General features: G+C 43.1%; 1 protein-coding gene across 1 annotated transcript; it reads left to right on the forward strand.

Annotated features, from left to right (window-relative positions):
- Nucleotides 1-388: 388 nt before the first annotated feature.
- On the forward strand, nucleotides 389-16,924 carry atp1b1a (ATPase Na+/K+ transporting subunit beta 1a). The gene is made up of 6 exons (XM_061682834.1): nucleotides 389-714; nucleotides 11,789-11,917; nucleotides 13,443-13,598; nucleotides 14,709-14,893; nucleotides 15,268-15,351; nucleotides 16,504-16,924. Exons 1-6 carry the CDS (start codon nucleotides 621-623, stop codon nucleotides 16,759-16,761), a joined length of 906 nt encoding a protein of 301 aa, XP_061538818.1. The 5' UTR covers nucleotides 389-620; the 3' UTR covers nucleotides 16,762-16,924.
- The last annotated feature ends 557 nt before the right edge of the window (nucleotides 16,925-17,481 follow it).

Raw genomic sequence — 17,481 nt, forward strand, 5'->3', positions numbered from 1 at the left:
ACAGACTTCCACTACTGTTGCAGTCATATAGAGTCACTCCATTTGTCGTCAAACTGGCACCCACGTTTTTCAATCAAGGTGGTGACGTCAACAACCGCCACTACGTTCGAAGGGGAGGGGGCTGGGGCCTGGGGGTCACGGTTGCTATGGCACCTGGCCCATTTTGTCTGCCGCTCTTGGCAACTGTGCGACATCTCCCCCCATCACACCCCTCCCATTTGCAGCCCCTCCCTCCCTTGGGCCCCGCCCTTTAGTGTGATGTCATAAAGCAATGCGACATTCAGATTGGCTCATTCGTTCGGCCTTTCTTACCACCCTCCTCCCACTTGCTGTGGAAGTTTGCGGGCGGAGTCGCACGCTGTGGAAGAGAGAAAGAGAAAGAGAGAAGGCAAAAAAAAAAGAAAAGAAGAGAGAGAGAGAGAGTGAGGGGAGTGCGCTTCAAGCAACGGTGCGGGCTTACAAAGTGTCCTTTTCGTGTTTCCGGTGAGGGGCAGCAGTTAGTCTCCTCCGCAAAACATTCTCAAGTGGTCGTGGGTTGCTCCCCCCCCCCCCAAAAAAAAAGAAATAAGAAGAAACAAAGTTGGAGCTTACAGGCGTGCTCGTGGCGGGACTTCTATAACATGTCGGGGAATAAGGACACCGACGGCGGCTGGAGGGGCTTTCTGTGGAATTCCGAGAGGAAGGAGTTTCTGGGGAGAACCGGCAGCAGTTGGTGTAAGTCTTCCATTTTTGTTTTTTTTTCTCCCCCGGGTGACTGTTGAATGTCACGCTGAGCGGCTTTTCTCGCCACCTTCCTCGCCTTTTTTTTTTTTTCTGGCGACAAGAAGGCGGCTTGGTTGGTGAGGCAGGCGGGCAGCACCTGTTCGAGTTCTCCGCCGTTGACAAGGCTGCGTCGTGACTTGTCGGAGGGGTTCTCCCCCCCGCCGCCGCCGCCTCCTTCCACTACTTGGAAGTTGCGTCGTCATTTTGATTTTGGGACATCGACTACGACGAGAAAAAGATAACAAAACGTCGGAGCCAACTTTAAAGCAAAAAATAAAAATAAATAAATGTACCATTAAATTAAACGACCAGAATCGACAATTTGAGCTCAAATCCATTCATTTTAACGGCCGATAGTTACTGCAAATGGATGACAGTTATTAACGGAGGGATGACGAGTGATTCAGGCGTAGTCGGTGGTGTTTGTGGTGAGGGGTTTCATTTTTTGAAAAAAAATAAATAAAAAGGTCACCCCTGAAGGACACCCTGTGGGGGGGGGGGGGGCAAGACTTTTCACTCGAGCCGGTGGTGAAAGTTGTATTCCGTTGGCTCGCCCACAATCACTTCTCCAGCAACGACAAACTAGTCCAGTGATTTGGTGGTTTAATTTAAGTGTCTACTTAAAAAAAAATGAAAAAAATGTTAATGAATGAAAAAACAACAACACTTTTTCCACCCTGAATAGCTAACATTCCAGTTAGTGTTTGCCTCATCAAGCTTTTGACGTGGTTGACGAATAACACGTGATGTGGAGCCCCACCTCCCACCCACCACGAATTGCATGTTAATCACATCTTGAGTGCGTCGATTCCGGTACGGTCGAACTGATCACGACTCACATGTCTCACCCCCCCCCCCCCCCCACCACCACCACCCACCTCCGCTGTCGAACACATATGCTTCTATTTTCCAAAAAGAGGAAACTTGACTTGTCGTTTATTCATCTGCAAAAAAATGAACTCAAGTTCCCTTCCACCGTACACGACCAGCTTATAAATAACACCACCATGTGCGGCTGTCACCGAAAGGCGTCACTTTGTCGCCAAAATGTTCACAAGCAACAGGTTTGTCCTTGAACGCAACACGGACAGTGCTCAACCGAACCAGTGGGGCTATACGAATTAACACCAAAATCCAGTTGGACGTGGTTGCATTGTGACGATGTAAAAGATTGAAGCGAACTTCAAAGCTCCAAAGGGGCTACAGTGTCCATGAACGCACCACAGAGAAGGCAATGCTATGAAAAGGAGGGTGGGGGGGGGCACCAGCACCAGTGTGAATGTGGCAATGGTTTGTTCACCACAAGCTCCTGCTGCAGTGTTGGGGGATGGGGCTCTTTCCATTGACTTGTCCCAGGTTGTTGTGCCCGTTCTTGTACTGCTAGGTAAACACTGATCCTTCCCAGCCACATGTAGAGTGCGTGTGTACGCTTCTCCTGGGGTGTTGCACGTGTAAAAATCGGAAGTTTTCGGTTTGCGATTTTGATAAGTTCCATGTCGTAACGATGAAAGTGATTTCAAAGACCTCCCCACCACCGAAGAAAACGAAGCGCTACCGACCCTATTATTTCCACACAAATTTATCAAAGGCATATTTTTAAACTCAGGAGAATATTTGTCTTGATAACGTGAGTTGTGGGAGTGTCTGCGGCAGTCCCAGCAAGGAGTCTTATCAGACTCATTATCTTGAACTGCACACTGTGCAACAGCCACCGTGTGCCATTGATAATTTGCATGGGCACGTGCTCCATTTTAGAAAAGATGCGTCTTGCGGTGTTTTGAATGGGATGCTCGCACTGGCCTCGAGACAGATTTTTCAAAGGTTTGCGTTTGTGCTCTCCAAAAAACTACACATTCTTATTTGACAACGGTCCAATGCAAATGAACCTGGGATACACTCAGGAGTAGGTCATACAAGACAGTTTACGAAAAAATGAAAACGTCACTGTGTTTACAAAACCAACAGCATTTTGGAGCCTAAAATCACAAATATCAGTAAAATGAGTCTTTGAAATTGGTAGCGTGACTCGTGTGTAAAAATGGAGGTCATGTAACAAGAGTCTAAAGAAGAATGGCCGGTGCTGTGCCCGGACACATTGCTATTGTAATCTTTGTGTTTATAATACAATGAAAGTGTACGCTTACTACACCACCAGTGTGTCATACACGGGTCACATTACTCCCATATGTCAACTTGATAAAATCGTATACACGTGGGTGTATGCTATTTTTAAAAAATAATAAAAACCGAGGACAGTAGACTTGGTGGTATAAATCCACGCCGTACTGGCTTTGCAGCACTCCCAATATGTTAACGCTGGTCGGCGTCTTGTTTCGTACAACCTCTCAAAAATGCTAAGAAACAACAATTTTGCTAGGTTTTTGTTGCAAAAGCCAGGGTATCAACCGAGATCCTTAACTCAGCCCTGCGATTGGCTGGCGACCAGTTCAGGGTGTACCCCGCCTCTCACACGAAGATAGCTGGGATAGGTTTCAGCACGCCCTCGCTTAGGATAAGCGGTACGGAAGATGGATGGATGGATCCTTAACTCAAATAGAATACCATTTAGTTAATACCTTTTTAATAACGTGAGTTTTTTAATCGAATCTAAACTTCTTACATAGATTGAGTTAATACAACTACACTAGAGCTGCAGCTATTGAATATTTTTTAGAATCACTTATTCAACCGATTATCCCATTGATTAATGAGTTGATTTCGCGTCATTCAACAACAAAATATGCATTGAGGTGCTGGTATAATTGTTTTCCACTTGGGGTTGCTATACGTTCCACACAATGAATATCTTTGAGTGTGTGTGGCTATAAAAGGTGGGACCTGGTCTGGTGAGTTATGTGGGAGTAGAATGATCATGAAGGTGTCGGTTGTTGTGAGCTCAGGTTAGTGGCTGGTTGTTAACTGGCTCACCGTTAAACAGTCTGCATGTTAAATGGCAAATGTCTGTCGTGGCCGTGGCAGCTCGAGTGTGAATTTGCTTAGTACATGTTTCTTTTGTCACCAATTTCTCAATAAACCAATTGGAAGTGCACTAGCAGCTATGTCTATTCTTAACCACTTGCATTTCAATATTTCCTAACTAGCGGTTAGCCTATGTTAAACCAGCTAACATCAATATCTTGTGTTGGCGATCGTAAATGTGGTGTTGTGGTAGGTGAGAGCTGCTTTGCAGTAGGCACATTGCAGATTGCATTTTGTTACCTTGTTTTTCTATCCATCCATCCATTGTCTGTACCGCTTATCCTCACAAGGATCGCGGGCGTGCTGGAGCCTATCCCAGCTATCTTTGGGCGAGAGGCGGGCTACTCCCTGAACTGCTCGCCAGCCAATTGCAGGGCACATATAAACAAACAACCATTCGCGCAGACATTCACACTCAAGGGCCACCGTTCCGCCTACCTTGTTTTTAAGTATTAAATAATCACAAACCTTGGAAATTGTCTTTTACGCACGCGTTCCTTCTGGCTCGCTGCCATCACGGCAACTTATTTCTACACTGAGCGGTGGATGCAACTGCAGTAACACTATTTGATGGAAAACGTGGAGAAATCAATGCGAAGGGAGATATTTTGCTTTAACTTTTTTATGTTTGAGTTATTCAATTGTTTCAGCCCTAAACTACAGACCAATGGCCAATACAACCCCTGACTGTCAATCGCCGGACTGCAAACGCAAATTTCAAGCGCTACTTTTGGCTCTGACCTCGCGGACATGAACAAAGGACTTGTCGTTGCTATTCGGAGCACACCTCAGTTGCACCTGTGGCTGTGAGGAAAACTCTCATTTGCCTTACAAATGACCAGGCACTCACTCGTATAAACGTGCATACAAACAGGTGCTGAGATTCTTGCTATGGCTAATAACAAAAAGAAAGGCCTACAGTTGATCTGATAGGAAGTGTTGTGAAAACAAGAAAGTATACATTGGCTGTAGTTTCCAGCGGTGCATGTGGGCACAACTTAAAATGGATGCTGCTCTCAGAAGGCAAAACACTGGTCAAAGTCGCTTCCGAATCGTCGCACCAACACGCTACCATTACTTGAAACTTCTCAGTCAACATTAGGCCCACTGGGGTGGGTCGGATGTGGCCGAGTAGAGGAGGGGGCACTCGGGGGCTGACGTGGCTTCGGGGCTGTCGGTTGAAGCTACTCTCAGTCCGTCAGACTGGTTCCCCGGGGTCTCACTTTGTAACTGGCAACAGAGACACACCTCGGGAATGCTGCCATGACAACGGGCAACCTAAGCGAGGATAGATCAGCGTGTCAAAAACACGTGTCAATGCTCTTGTTTGGCGTTGAACGTGATGGATGCCGTTTCCGATAGCCAGTGAGTTATTGAACAAGGTCGCAAGAAAAGAAATGAACTTCGGGCACAATTAGGAAGTCGGATTTCAATTATTTCCCTTGTGGATAAATAAAGTGTCTATCTGTCTTTACTTATCTGTTCGACCCTGAGAACCTGTTTGCTGTTTATTTTAGACAAACCACACCTTCAACCACCCGAGCAGGACAACTGGTTAATACATTCAATATTTAAATGAGTTTGTAGTGAACCTCAACCTGAGTACAACACATCATTAAAATTGGATGATGGATTCCAGAGAAACTGAGTTTTTGTGTTTCGTTAAAAAAAAGCCTTTTGGGGAACATTTTTAGAAAATCTGGTCAAAAAACACCTTCAAATTAAGAGTAAAAACGTATAACAATTATTTCTCCGCATATGTCTGCATCGCTTTTGTTTTGTCGGCTACTCAGGGAAACCCATCTTCGATTGACTGACAAGTTTCAGTTAATATCCAGCAATAAGCTTGTAAGGGCCGAAATTCCAAGTGGTTTCCCAAGTAGATGCGTCAAAATTACCGTGACTCTTTAAATGGCGTCACTGGCCCTAAAAACTTGACTTAAGTAGCGCAAATGGAACAATATTGGTGAGAAGAGCAGTGTGGGCACTAGAATAGGTCACTTTCTTCAGTAATCAATTGTTTTATTGTGAATTAATTTGTTAGAGAGGATTTTAGTGGTGTTTGACTAAGTGCTTATTCCCATATTTTTTTTTAGAAAATTCCATAAAGATGGCGGCCACTTGTCACATTGCTAGTTTGAGTTGATTTTTTTATAAAGCCCAGCCACGTCGCTGCATTCGACCAAGCTGTTTAGCTCCTCCCTAGTTAGCGCCCTCGCTCATTGGCTAGCTAATGTAATAAACAGTTAACTTTCCCTCAAATGTCTCTGTTGTATGTACCTGCGTGCGACACATGGAACAAGGCTGTGACATATTGGGTGAAGCTGGTGCCAATGCCGGTGCACGAGCCCTCTAGCGGCTAATCCGTACTAGCCCAGCCACTAGTAGCAAGCCACTTCGCACCGGAGCAGTCTAACTCACTCTTGGCTCGCTGCTTCGTTGTGCGCCAGGTCACCACAACCAAGAATCTATAGAGTCTGGAAAAAACTACCATGTCCATTTTAGTTATCGAACGATAAGTCAATATAGTAATTATCAAGACAGGCTTAATTGAGACTCCCAAAAAGGTGATTCAGTCGTTTTCCCTAATTTATGGCGAATCCTTGAAATGATCATCAAAATTGAACGCTATGTTCTGCACACATTAGATTGTGCATGCAAAACAATGTTGCCCATCTGTTTAGGATACCTGCTTCCAATTGGGGCTCCAATTGTCTTGTACCAGTTTGGCTAGAATGGCCGCTTCAAACCAAAATCGCTTGCTGCTCCTGTTCAAATTTGGGTATGGATCGTTGAGATTTTTTTTAGGTTCGGATTGAGATTTCCGCTGAATTTTGTGTCGAATGGTGAAAGTGGCGCTTGGTTGAGTTTAATTTTGGGGGTGGGGGGTCGGGGGGTTTGTGACCCCTACAATAAATGCATTTTAACCATGATACACAAACTAGACATGTTGAGAGACCCCCAGGAAGGCTGCTCATACTCATCCCTTTTTCAAATTGAATCACAGAATCCAAACAATCCTTTACACATCACCCATCTTTCTAGGATACCTGCTTCCAAAAAGGGATTCTGGAATGACTGGTGATTTATCCTGTACAGTACTCCCCTAAATGCCCCCCATCCCTCGTCACCAGAGAATAGTGGAAGAGGCGTCGCTCTCACAATGGTTCCCTCACAAAGCTTCCGCCATGAGACGAGAAAGGGATCCTTTGTGGTTGTAGTTCATCATGAGGCTGACTATTGCATGCAATGACTGGACGCCCCCTTCGACCATGCTCCTCTCGTGTTCACATTGTGTCTTTGAATTAAACGGTTGTTCCTTTGGGGACTGTTCTTTACATAGTCGCCAAACTTTCTCGTTAGGCCACACCTCCATACTGTGTTTTGAAGACAAGCAAAGACTCATAAAACAATCCAAGACAAGAACAATGGCTGTCCCCCAAAAATTGGGATTATAAACAGTGTTTTGTGTGTTTACTGGGTATCATTGGCCGCCAAACGTGCGTCATCTTCAAGCCATACCTCCCCACTTTGTTTTGAAGACGATCAAGACGCAAACCGATTGCTGCAATTTAATAATAACGGCAGTGCTGACAACCTTGGATTATGTTTAGAGCGTCATGTTTTTACCACCGTCTCTACTGGTCGTCAAACACCTGCTTCAACGTTTTTTAACCCCTTTCCATAGTTGTCAACCTCGTTTATAGAACACCTCGGAACTTAGACAATCAAGACAATAACAATCACCGTTAAATTTTTCTTGTAAACTAAATGCAAAAAAACTAAAACATTAGATTTTTAACAAGACTTCAAACACATTCTTTTAAGACGCCTTCCTTATTCACTTTGGTGCAAAGACAAACAAAGATGATTAAGACATTAACAGATTGCCCTAACTTTGTTTCCACTGTGTTTCAATAAACCAGGTCATGATATTGTGGTATTCTGAACGTAACAATCATCGTGTTCTTTAAAGGCTGCCAAAAGCTTACTTCCGCCAAACACCACTCCCACTTTGTTTTGAGGGCAAGAACCAACCAAGACAAATAGCATTCGCAGTTGCTTTGTTTTAATAAGCCAAGTGCCCTGCCAACAATGTTGGATTATGAACATAATATTGTAGAAGGTCATGTTTTTAACAAGCATCTCCATTGGTCAGCACACAGCTCCTCGCTTTTTAATGAAGACGATCAGTAACCGGTCGTTACTTAGTTTTAACAACACAAGTGGTGAATACGGTTGATTATGAACGTAATGTTTTAGAACATTGTTTTTCCCATTGGTCACCAAACGTGTATTTGCCCTTTCGATCACACCACCCCTATTCACTTCGTGCCTTAGAGGAGCAAAGAGAACAACTGTTCACGGCGAGAACGAAGGACGTAAATTGTGTGTTAACCCGACTGGTTAGGATGTCTGCCTCACAGTTCTGAGGGCCCGGGTCCAAATCCGGCCTCGCCTGCGTGGAGTTTGCATGTTCTCCCTGTGCCTGGTTTTCTTCGGGTTTCCTCCCACATCGCAAAAACATGCGTGGTAGGTTAATTGAAAACTCTAAATTGGCCGTAAGTGTGAATGTGAGTGCGATTGGTTGTGTGTTTATATGTGCCCAGCGATTGGCTGGCGACCAGTTTAGGGTGAACCCCGCCTCTCACCCATAGATAGCTGGGATAGGCTCCAGCACGCCCGCAACCCTGAATGAATGAATGAATGATGAATCACATCCATATAGTTATCTAAACTTGTGATCTTTGACGCGGAAAACACTTTTTGCAGTCAGATTTGCGCTGTAACAACCACGAGGAACATTTTCATCTTCGTCAAAACAATAACGATGTTGATGTTAATGAAAACTCACCTGATAAGAATCTGAAAAGTATTCCTGCAGACGTTATTGCCTCCGATAAGAGAGGTCTTCTGTCTGCGTTCTTTTCATCATTGTGGTTCTCCACTCACTTTCACTATTTGCAGTCAGATTTGTGCTGACACAACCATGTGTTCTTCAGCAATGCATCTTCATTCAATCGACAACAAACAGAGCTTCAAAAAGTAGGAACAGTTAGTAGTACTTAGAATGCACGAACCGATACATAAGTAGCCATGTGGCTCCATTGAAACTGATACCTGATTGGCCGACTGTCTTATCCCCACACCCACAACTATGAGTACAGTATAGTTCATACAAATAAGAGGGCGTTGCTCATGGAATTACATGCTACTGTTTGGCTGATGCCGTTGTGCGGGCCAATGTCATGCTGACTTCAAATTGATCCCGCAGACGGCGGACGAAATTGCTGCGCGGGTCGGTGGTGGGCCGCGACCCGGGAGCTTGACATGTGTGGCGTAACCCCTTCTTGTGCCTGTCAGCCATTAGATCGTTCAGTAGCTACAAAATTGCATTTCTGAGTCGACGATATATCGCAATAAAGTTTCTTGCATTTTAGAAATGTTTACACAAGCAGAAAGGTTCTTCCCGCCGCATCATATTTTGCCTGCGCTATGCTGGTACTGCTTTGCACCTGCCTTTTTGATGTTCTATTTAAAGTGGCACTAAGCAGGCCTAAAAATGGCATGTAAATTTGACACTCGGCAGAAAAGAGTCATGTTACCAAGCCTGTCAAATTTGAATGAAACAAGGCATTAAGTTTATAAAATCCGGTCTCAAAACTTGAATAATAAAGACCACCTCTCAGCTCTCAGACGCTCTGGGCGTGTCGAAAAGATGCGCCAAAAGTAATCAAACATACTGAGGGGGTGATGGCTTATACGATGTAAAATCACATTATGAGGCTCAACTTCAAAATTTAATGGTTATTGTGGACTATAATCATAAAAATAAGCACACAAGTCAACATATCCTCGTTGTTGGTGACATAATGTCACAGCCCAACACAGCACCTGATGACAGCGGGACGATAGGAGGAAGCCCAGGTAGACAGTCGGCACTGCTCGATTCACTAGTATCAAGTTACCCACGAAGCCAGGTTGTCCCTGGTGAAAGTTTACAAAACTATCCGTCGTAAAATGCGCACTGCAGAGTCAGCTGGCGTAGATGTTCAGCTTGCTATCTGCGTGTAGTTTTCAAAAAGTCAATCCGTCGCTTTGTTATTTCCTAATTTTTTGGGAACTTAAAAAAACGTCAGTGAGCTGGTCTGTAAATTGAGGCATCCAGCGAAGACACATTTTTGGTGTGTAGCCATCGTTAGTTTGCTAACTGCAAGCTGAAGTGGTAAATGGGCCTTGTTATGGACACTAAGCACAACTAACTCACAACTGAGCAGCCAATCAAAATGATGTCACTTTGTTCCTACATAGTGGGGGAGGGAAATCGCAGTAGAAAGTATCTGACATCACAGGGCTGTGTTCTAGCCCCGCCCACAAAATCAGGAAAATTTAAACGATAAAAAAGATGCTTAAAACCTATTCACTGGTAGCCTTACCAGTTAACACGGATATTTGACTTCTAAAGCCGTCAATGGCAGTGAATGTGTTAAGATATATCTCAACAATTCATCACTATGTTATGTCTTTGCATGTTTTCAGCACTTAAAACATATTTAATGTATTTAGAAACAAAACATGAATATCTGCTTAGAGTCCCTTTAAAGATGCAAAGTCAGCCATCGCAATTTGTCTCAGGTTTGATGAATCATGTTACGTGTGCTAAATTAACCAGTTTGTATGTTGTACTCCTCCCAGAATGTGTAAAATGAACTACGTGGTATTTTTTTGTGTTTGGCACACACAATGCTAGGTGCCCCCGGTTAGTCGTTTCCAAAACTATATGCATGAGGAATCAATTTCACCCGTTTTTTCACACGCAAAACTTTTGTCAAGCAGGCCCTTTTGTCTTGAAGACGATCAAGACACTAGCAGAAAACTTTTATTTTGTCTTAATGAACCAATTGTTGACAAATGCAAGCTTCCCATGTTAGAACCGACCACAGTTACTTTTTGTTTTAATACAGCAAATTCCTAAATTTATGAGTAATGTTTTAGATTCAAGTTTTTAGTATCTCCATTGGTGACCAAAAACATCTCTTGTACTCATTCCTTATAAACAACTGAAATTATGATTGATTGAATTTATCGCACTGAATGGTTTTAAAGTTGTATTTCAAAACTCAATTTAACAAACTATGCTGTGTACTTTGTGATGACAGCCTTGTAACTCCTACGGTTCTTGAGAGAACACAATTAAGCAAAAGCCAAGACTGTCAAATATAATTAGATGTGTGCCTAATAGGCTAGTGGAGAATGAAAGAGATTCATAATTGGAATCATACATGAAAATGATCAAAATTACATTCATATGTAGCTATTCACAATTTGTGCGTGTTCAAATAAAGTGCTTACCTTCAGAATAATTCTTTGAAAAAAGTAACAAAATACAGATACTTCATGTATTGATCATATGGGTAGAAGCAAAATCATGCATTGTAAAAATGCATTATACATGGGTAGAAGGGTTTTCCAGAATTTTGAGGTCAACTTTAGGGGTGCGTATTATACACGGGTGCACATTATACACATGAGAAATTACGGTAATTTGAAAAATATGTAAATTCAGACAAATTATTCTGCAAGTGTATTTCTATAGATTTTACTTATAATTATCATAATTTATTTTGGTTTTCCAAACTGTCAAAATCAAAACAAGAACTAATGACCTTGTTTTGAAACACCAAATTTGGATGAAGAATGTTATTGATAGTTAAGTTCTCCTTTGGTCACTAAACATTTCACAATTTGTTTTGAATTTGGGGGTTTCGATGGGGCTTTCGATTAGGGGATGTCGTCAATCTTTGCCAGCTGTGGGCCTGTGAAGCCCTTTGAGATTATACAAATAAACTTGACTTCGAAGATCAACAAAGACAATCAAGACAAGATTGCCATTGCTTTGTTTCTAAAGCTTGATGTAATGTTTCTGGGCGTTGTGTTTTTCACCACCATTTTGTGGTCATACAGTCACAAAATGTGAGACATGTTTAATGTGTGACATGACAAACAAACAAATTGACCTCGATGTTCTGCCTTCTTTTGTCCACAGTCAAAATCCTTTTGTTCTACGTCATCTTCTACGGCTGCTTGGCGGCCTTCTTCGCCGGGACCATTCAGGTGATGATGCTCACCTTGAGCAACTACAAGCCCACCTACCAGGACCGGGTGGCCCCCCCAGGTATGAACAACTCAAAATGTTTGCGAGGGACTCTCGTGCCTTGACGCAGCGACTCTCCGATCTTAGATAGCTTCAGCCATTTTGTCCTTCGCTCTCGTGGAAACCTGTCGATGCCGGCTCCCCCTCAGGCGACAGGCAGTGCTGCGGCTCACATATACGCACCGGGGGAGGCACGGTGAGGCTTGTTGTTGTTGCACCGCGGCGCGAGGCCTCTCTAAGCTTGTTGATTAGCGGGACAAAATGCTCTCTGTAATGCGTAAGCTTTCATTTAGAAACAGCAGCAGCAGCACATGTTTGGGCGGTATTTTTAGAGGCCATTGTGAAGCTCCTCGCGGTTTTAGTTTCCCGCTCGTCAAGCCTGGCGTGACTCTCGAACTGCCGACTTTACTTTCCAGCAGTGTGACTGTTATAGGAAGCAGAAGGGAGGTTTTTTTCTTTTTTCACGCTGCCGCTAAAAAGTTTCCACTGTGAAGGAAGGCGTCACGGGTGAAAGGGGCGGGCGGGGGTGGGGGGTGGGGGGGGGGGAGTCGGGGACGACGCTAACAAGCCACACAAGTGTGTAAAATCTGCACAGCTCTACTACGCGTGTTTCTGTTTGATAACAACGATGGCAGGAAATGAAAGTACCGGCGGAGAACACGTAAAAGACACATTAGGCTTTTTTTTGGTTTTTTTGGTCACAATTTAAAACAGTTCCCAGGTGTCTCACTAAAATATTTGTGACATGCGTGGCTCAAAATAGCCCAGGATCAAGAATTATGGCACACTTTTCATCTTCTCAAAACAGCCCCCTCTACATCCCAGTATTGAGGGGGGCGAGTCTGTTATGTGGGTGCCGACTTGTCCTTCAGCAAACCCCAAGTGTGGTTCTCAGAAGTTTGGCCATTTAGTATTTTCCCAGCTTTTTTACCGGCTCGGATGCAGGATGGTGCGGTTAAAGTTGACCTGGGAATTTAGCAGTATCGGCGGCAGAACACTGGCGGTTGTGACCACAGTGCGAAGTTTAATACCGAGACTCAGTGTGTTGTTGCGTGTTGCTCTCCAAATGTGTCATTTATGTTAATGGAGCGAACTCGCATCGGCTGGCTAAACATGAAACCCAAGGGTCACTGTTCCCGCCCGCCTAATTGTGCAAATATGTTAATGGTGCAACCCGCATCATCTGTGCGACCGTGACACTTAATTGTGTCGTCATGTAATGACCCTTTTGCCTCCGACGCGCCATTTTACTGGGAATAAAGCTAATCTGTGCATCCAACAAAAGTGCAGCTCTGCTTCGCTTTTGGCTTTGACACAGTAGTCTATCCGTCGCTTGAAAATTGCGGCTCTTGGCCCAATTTAGCTGCCAAGACATGGTCGGAGAAACTCAATGTGGGGTGTGGGATTATGTGAATTGAAAATTAACGCGGTTGTGTAATTTCACACGTTATGGCTCTCCAGAGCACCAGTTATTCGTATACAGCCGATTAAAAATTCAATATTCCGTAATATATCCCCTTTAATGCTCTTTTTTTTCCTTTTGCAGGTCTGTCACATATGCCACGCTCTTTTAAGTCCGAGATATCATTCAACATCAGCAACCCGACGTCGTATGAGTTGTACGTGGCGAGCATTAACAAGTTCCTCATGCTCTACGATGACGACCGCCAAACCGACCTGATAAAATACGAAAACTGCGGAGGCAAGTTTCAAGCAGTCAACTCACACACAAAAAAAGCACAGTATCGATACACCAACATGCGAAATACACTCCTAGTAGTCACAAAACCATCACCACCAATTGTTGTTACGCATTTAATAAACTGTTCTCAATTTTTTTTTGTTAATATAATGTTTTTTTTAATATCATGTAACTGTGGGATCAAGATTTTGTCGTTGGCAAAACATGGGCATAATATCGCAAGAAACTGCAATTCCCGCCCCAAGTTACGACACTGTGAAGAATGGAAGCTGTTTCTCGTTACTTTGTTTTAATTAAGCTTAAGTATTCGCGCGTAGTCGTTCTATCGTGATGTTATTGTTAGCAGAATATCGCAATGAAATTGCATCGCAAGTAACTCCGCGATTCTCAGCACCAGTCACAATGCAGTCAAGAATGGAGCAGATCATTGTAACTTTGTTTTAATCAACCAAAATAGCATCAGAAAATGGGGAGTGATATTGTCATAAGCAAAATGATCACACAATCACGTAGCGAGTTTCTCTGCGATTCCCATACCGAGCCATAATTTATTAGCGATTACGATGATAGAGTAATGATTATGTTGTGCGCTTGAACTCTTGAATTCTGACTGTAGAACCTCGAGCAAAAATATTGTATCACAGTTACAGCTCTAAAATGTACTTCTGTATTTTGACATTTTGGTGTAAATACCTTTTTTTCCATCGCACACAATGTGTTTTACTTTTAAACAACATAGAGAATATTTGTTCCATTAGTAAACAAAAACAAACTAAATGAAATGGAAATGAGCTATAACATTAAAAGTATTTATTTCTCAGAAGATGAGTAGCTAATTTTCTGCTCTAATGCGCTTTGCAAAGTAACGTCAGAGCGGAAACGAGCCGGTGTTAGTTAGTCTCGCTAGTTAGCTAGTTATCTGCCTCGCTAGCAAGTCTATAGTATTTCTTTCACCAATTATAGACATTATAGATATTTTTAAAAAACTGCGGTACACTTTGAAACCGGTTAAGCATCCCTAGTCCCTTGCACACGAATGTATTAAACACAGCGGTTATGTTACGTTACGGAACGAAAGCTTTATTAATGCGTTAGCCTGTCGCCACGCAGATGAACCCGAGCCGTACCGCGAGCGCGGCAGCCTGGAGAGCGACCTGGGCCAGCGCAAGGCCTGCAGCTTCAGAAGGTCCTGGCTGCAAACCTGCTCAGGCAAACTCGACGGCACCTACGGCTTCCGGGACGGAGCCCCGTGCATCATCGTCAAACTCAACAGGATCGTCAACTTCAGGCCCAGGGTGGGTGAGAAAAGAAAAACGCTATTCTTTTCCCCAGGAAAAGGTTGCGCCATTTTTGCACCGACACATATGGAAAGTGGAAACTATTGTATGGAAACTTCTTGCCACTCTTCTTTTTTCTAAAACAGTGGTTCTCAAAACCTTTTACACCAAGTGCCACACAAAAAAACAAAACAAAAAAAACCCACAACTCTTCAATCACCACCAACATGGCCAACATTTAAATGCAGTAGCTTAGTCAAAAACAAGACTTTGAACATTAGTAGCGTAAACTACTGTAACATTATTCCCGTTATGCCGTCAACCATTTTGTTTGTATCAGCGAGTACGGAACACCACCTCGCTGTCTGCCATTTTGTTTTGTACGATTCCAGGCTCCCGCCAGCGATGACGTGTTGCCTGCGGATCTTGTGAGCCGAGTAAAGCCCAACTCCCTGCCCATTTTCTGTAAGAACAAGGTGAGTCGAACGCTTACAGTCCAGCCCGCTTACCGCGCGGGCTCCAGACTCACCCCGTCTAGTGGAAAATCTGCACTACAGATAGACCAAAAAATAAAAAAATAGCGCTTCAAAAAATAATGGGCTATCCAAGTACCATCATATTGGACCAACATTCAAATACAGTAGGCGTTTAATAAAAGTGTTTGATAAAAAGGAGGCGCAGGCTTTATTCCTAAATAGCATAATTTGTATTATTGTGAGTTACTGTAACATTATGAACAGTTTGACGATTGACACTGCGCTTAAATTTGGGGGGGGGGGGGGGGAACATTATATGCAGTTTGAACATTTAATTCAGGGAGTCTTTTGCATACCACTAGAGGGAGCCCGCGTACCACTAGTGGTACTCGTACCACACTTTGAGAATCACTCTTAAATTGTTAAAATAGTTGTACCCCTCCCATGCGCTTTAAACATTTAAACATACTTTGTAAAGTATTCCTTAGCGCCTGTAAGCAGACTATTGTACAACATGACTTTTAGGAAACCAAAACAGTTCTCCAAATTTGTCACTCAAAGTTGAAATTTCCTGTAAAACTGACACAAGACAATTAACTCATGTATATTCCAAAGGAAAATATCAACCAAAATCCTATAATTTAGACTTAATAAAAGCCTGCTAGCTTAATGGTAACATATAATGCAAAACATCATAGATGAGCTAATGAAAATTAGCGTAGCTGTTAAGGTAATTATTAACCTACAAAAAACCGCGACTTGACAAACACACACAGCAGCAACACAAACAAACAGAGCATAAAACAATACCCGTGCATATATTCTTTAATAATTACACGGCATCTGCATCTGGTAGAGCTCAGTGCACTGTAAAAACTCAAAAGTTTATTAAGATAGCAAAATCTTATTCCTCGTCAAAACTATATATTCTGATTTCACTCAAAATAACTCTTCACCTGATTTGTTTTTTGACAAGTTTCTCTTGTTTCAAGCTAATTTTGACTTGAAATAAGTAGACAAATATTCTCGGCAAGATTTTCAGTGTTTCCACCGCGCTGCCTGGCGTGCTGCGGCACAACGCGGACGTAAACCGAAGACGCGCAAGCCGAAATGAGGACTTCCGAATCACCTCCGCTCTCTTGTGTTTGTCAGCGCGACGAGGACGCGGACAAGCTCGGCGAGATCAAGTACTTCGGCTTCGAGGGAAGCTTCCCGCTGCAGTACTACCCGTACTACGGCCGGCTGCTGCACCCCAACTACCTTCAGCCCCTGGTGGCCATCCAGTTCTTCAACGTAACGCTGGGCCAGGAGGTGCGCATCGAGTGCAAGGTTTATGGTGCCAACATCAAGTACAGCGTGAAGGATCGCTATATGGGACGATTTGAGGTCAAGTTCAACATCAACTCGTGACCTCCTCCGTAGGTCGGTCAGTCGGCGCGCAGTCGTCACGCCCCGCCCCCTTTTTGTCTTTTCTTTTGACAAGCAACTCTCCCAAAAACACAGAGCCAATTGAGATGATAAAAGAAAAATAAGGAAAAAAAAAAAAAAAACAACACTATAGTCATTCGTCTTTGAGCATTCGCACAATGCAGTGGTTCTCAACTCTTGCCATCCGAGTCCGGTGTTTCCCAAAACTTTATTGAGCCGAGGCACATATCGTTAGCCTAATAGCATGATTAACCAAGTCATATTTGAAAGTTTTCGGAAGACAAGACTTTGGCATTTATGCTATTAGGCTAACGATATTTTACAAAAAAAAAAAAAAAAAAAAACATCTCTTGGCGCACAACGTAAAAACAATGTCACAAAAAGTTGGAAAAGCATTTTTTTGTTCTGCGTGTCACTATATGTTGCTGGCATAGATAGTTTGACCTGGGATATATGTTAAATAGTAAATTTTTCTGGAAAATATCAGATCGTCATAAGTTTTTCTTCTTGATAGTCATGACTTTATTTCTTCAAATGATTTTATCGTCTACAACCTTTTCTTGAAAATGTATTCTCATAAGATTATGACGGTTTTCTCTATCTGTGGTCTTTTTTCCCCCTTAAAAATAATAGTTTATTCTCATGTTGGTACTTTAGTAAACCCAGGACCCCCTGAATTAAAAAAAGATAATTATCAGAATA

The sequence above is a fragment of the Phycodurus eques genome, chromosome 8 (assembly GCF_024500275.1).
Source record: "Phycodurus eques isolate BA_2022a chromosome 8, UOR_Pequ_1.1, whole genome shotgun sequence".
NCBI classification, from domain to species: domain Eukaryota; kingdom Metazoa; phylum Chordata; class Actinopteri; order Syngnathiformes; family Syngnathidae; genus Phycodurus; species Phycodurus eques.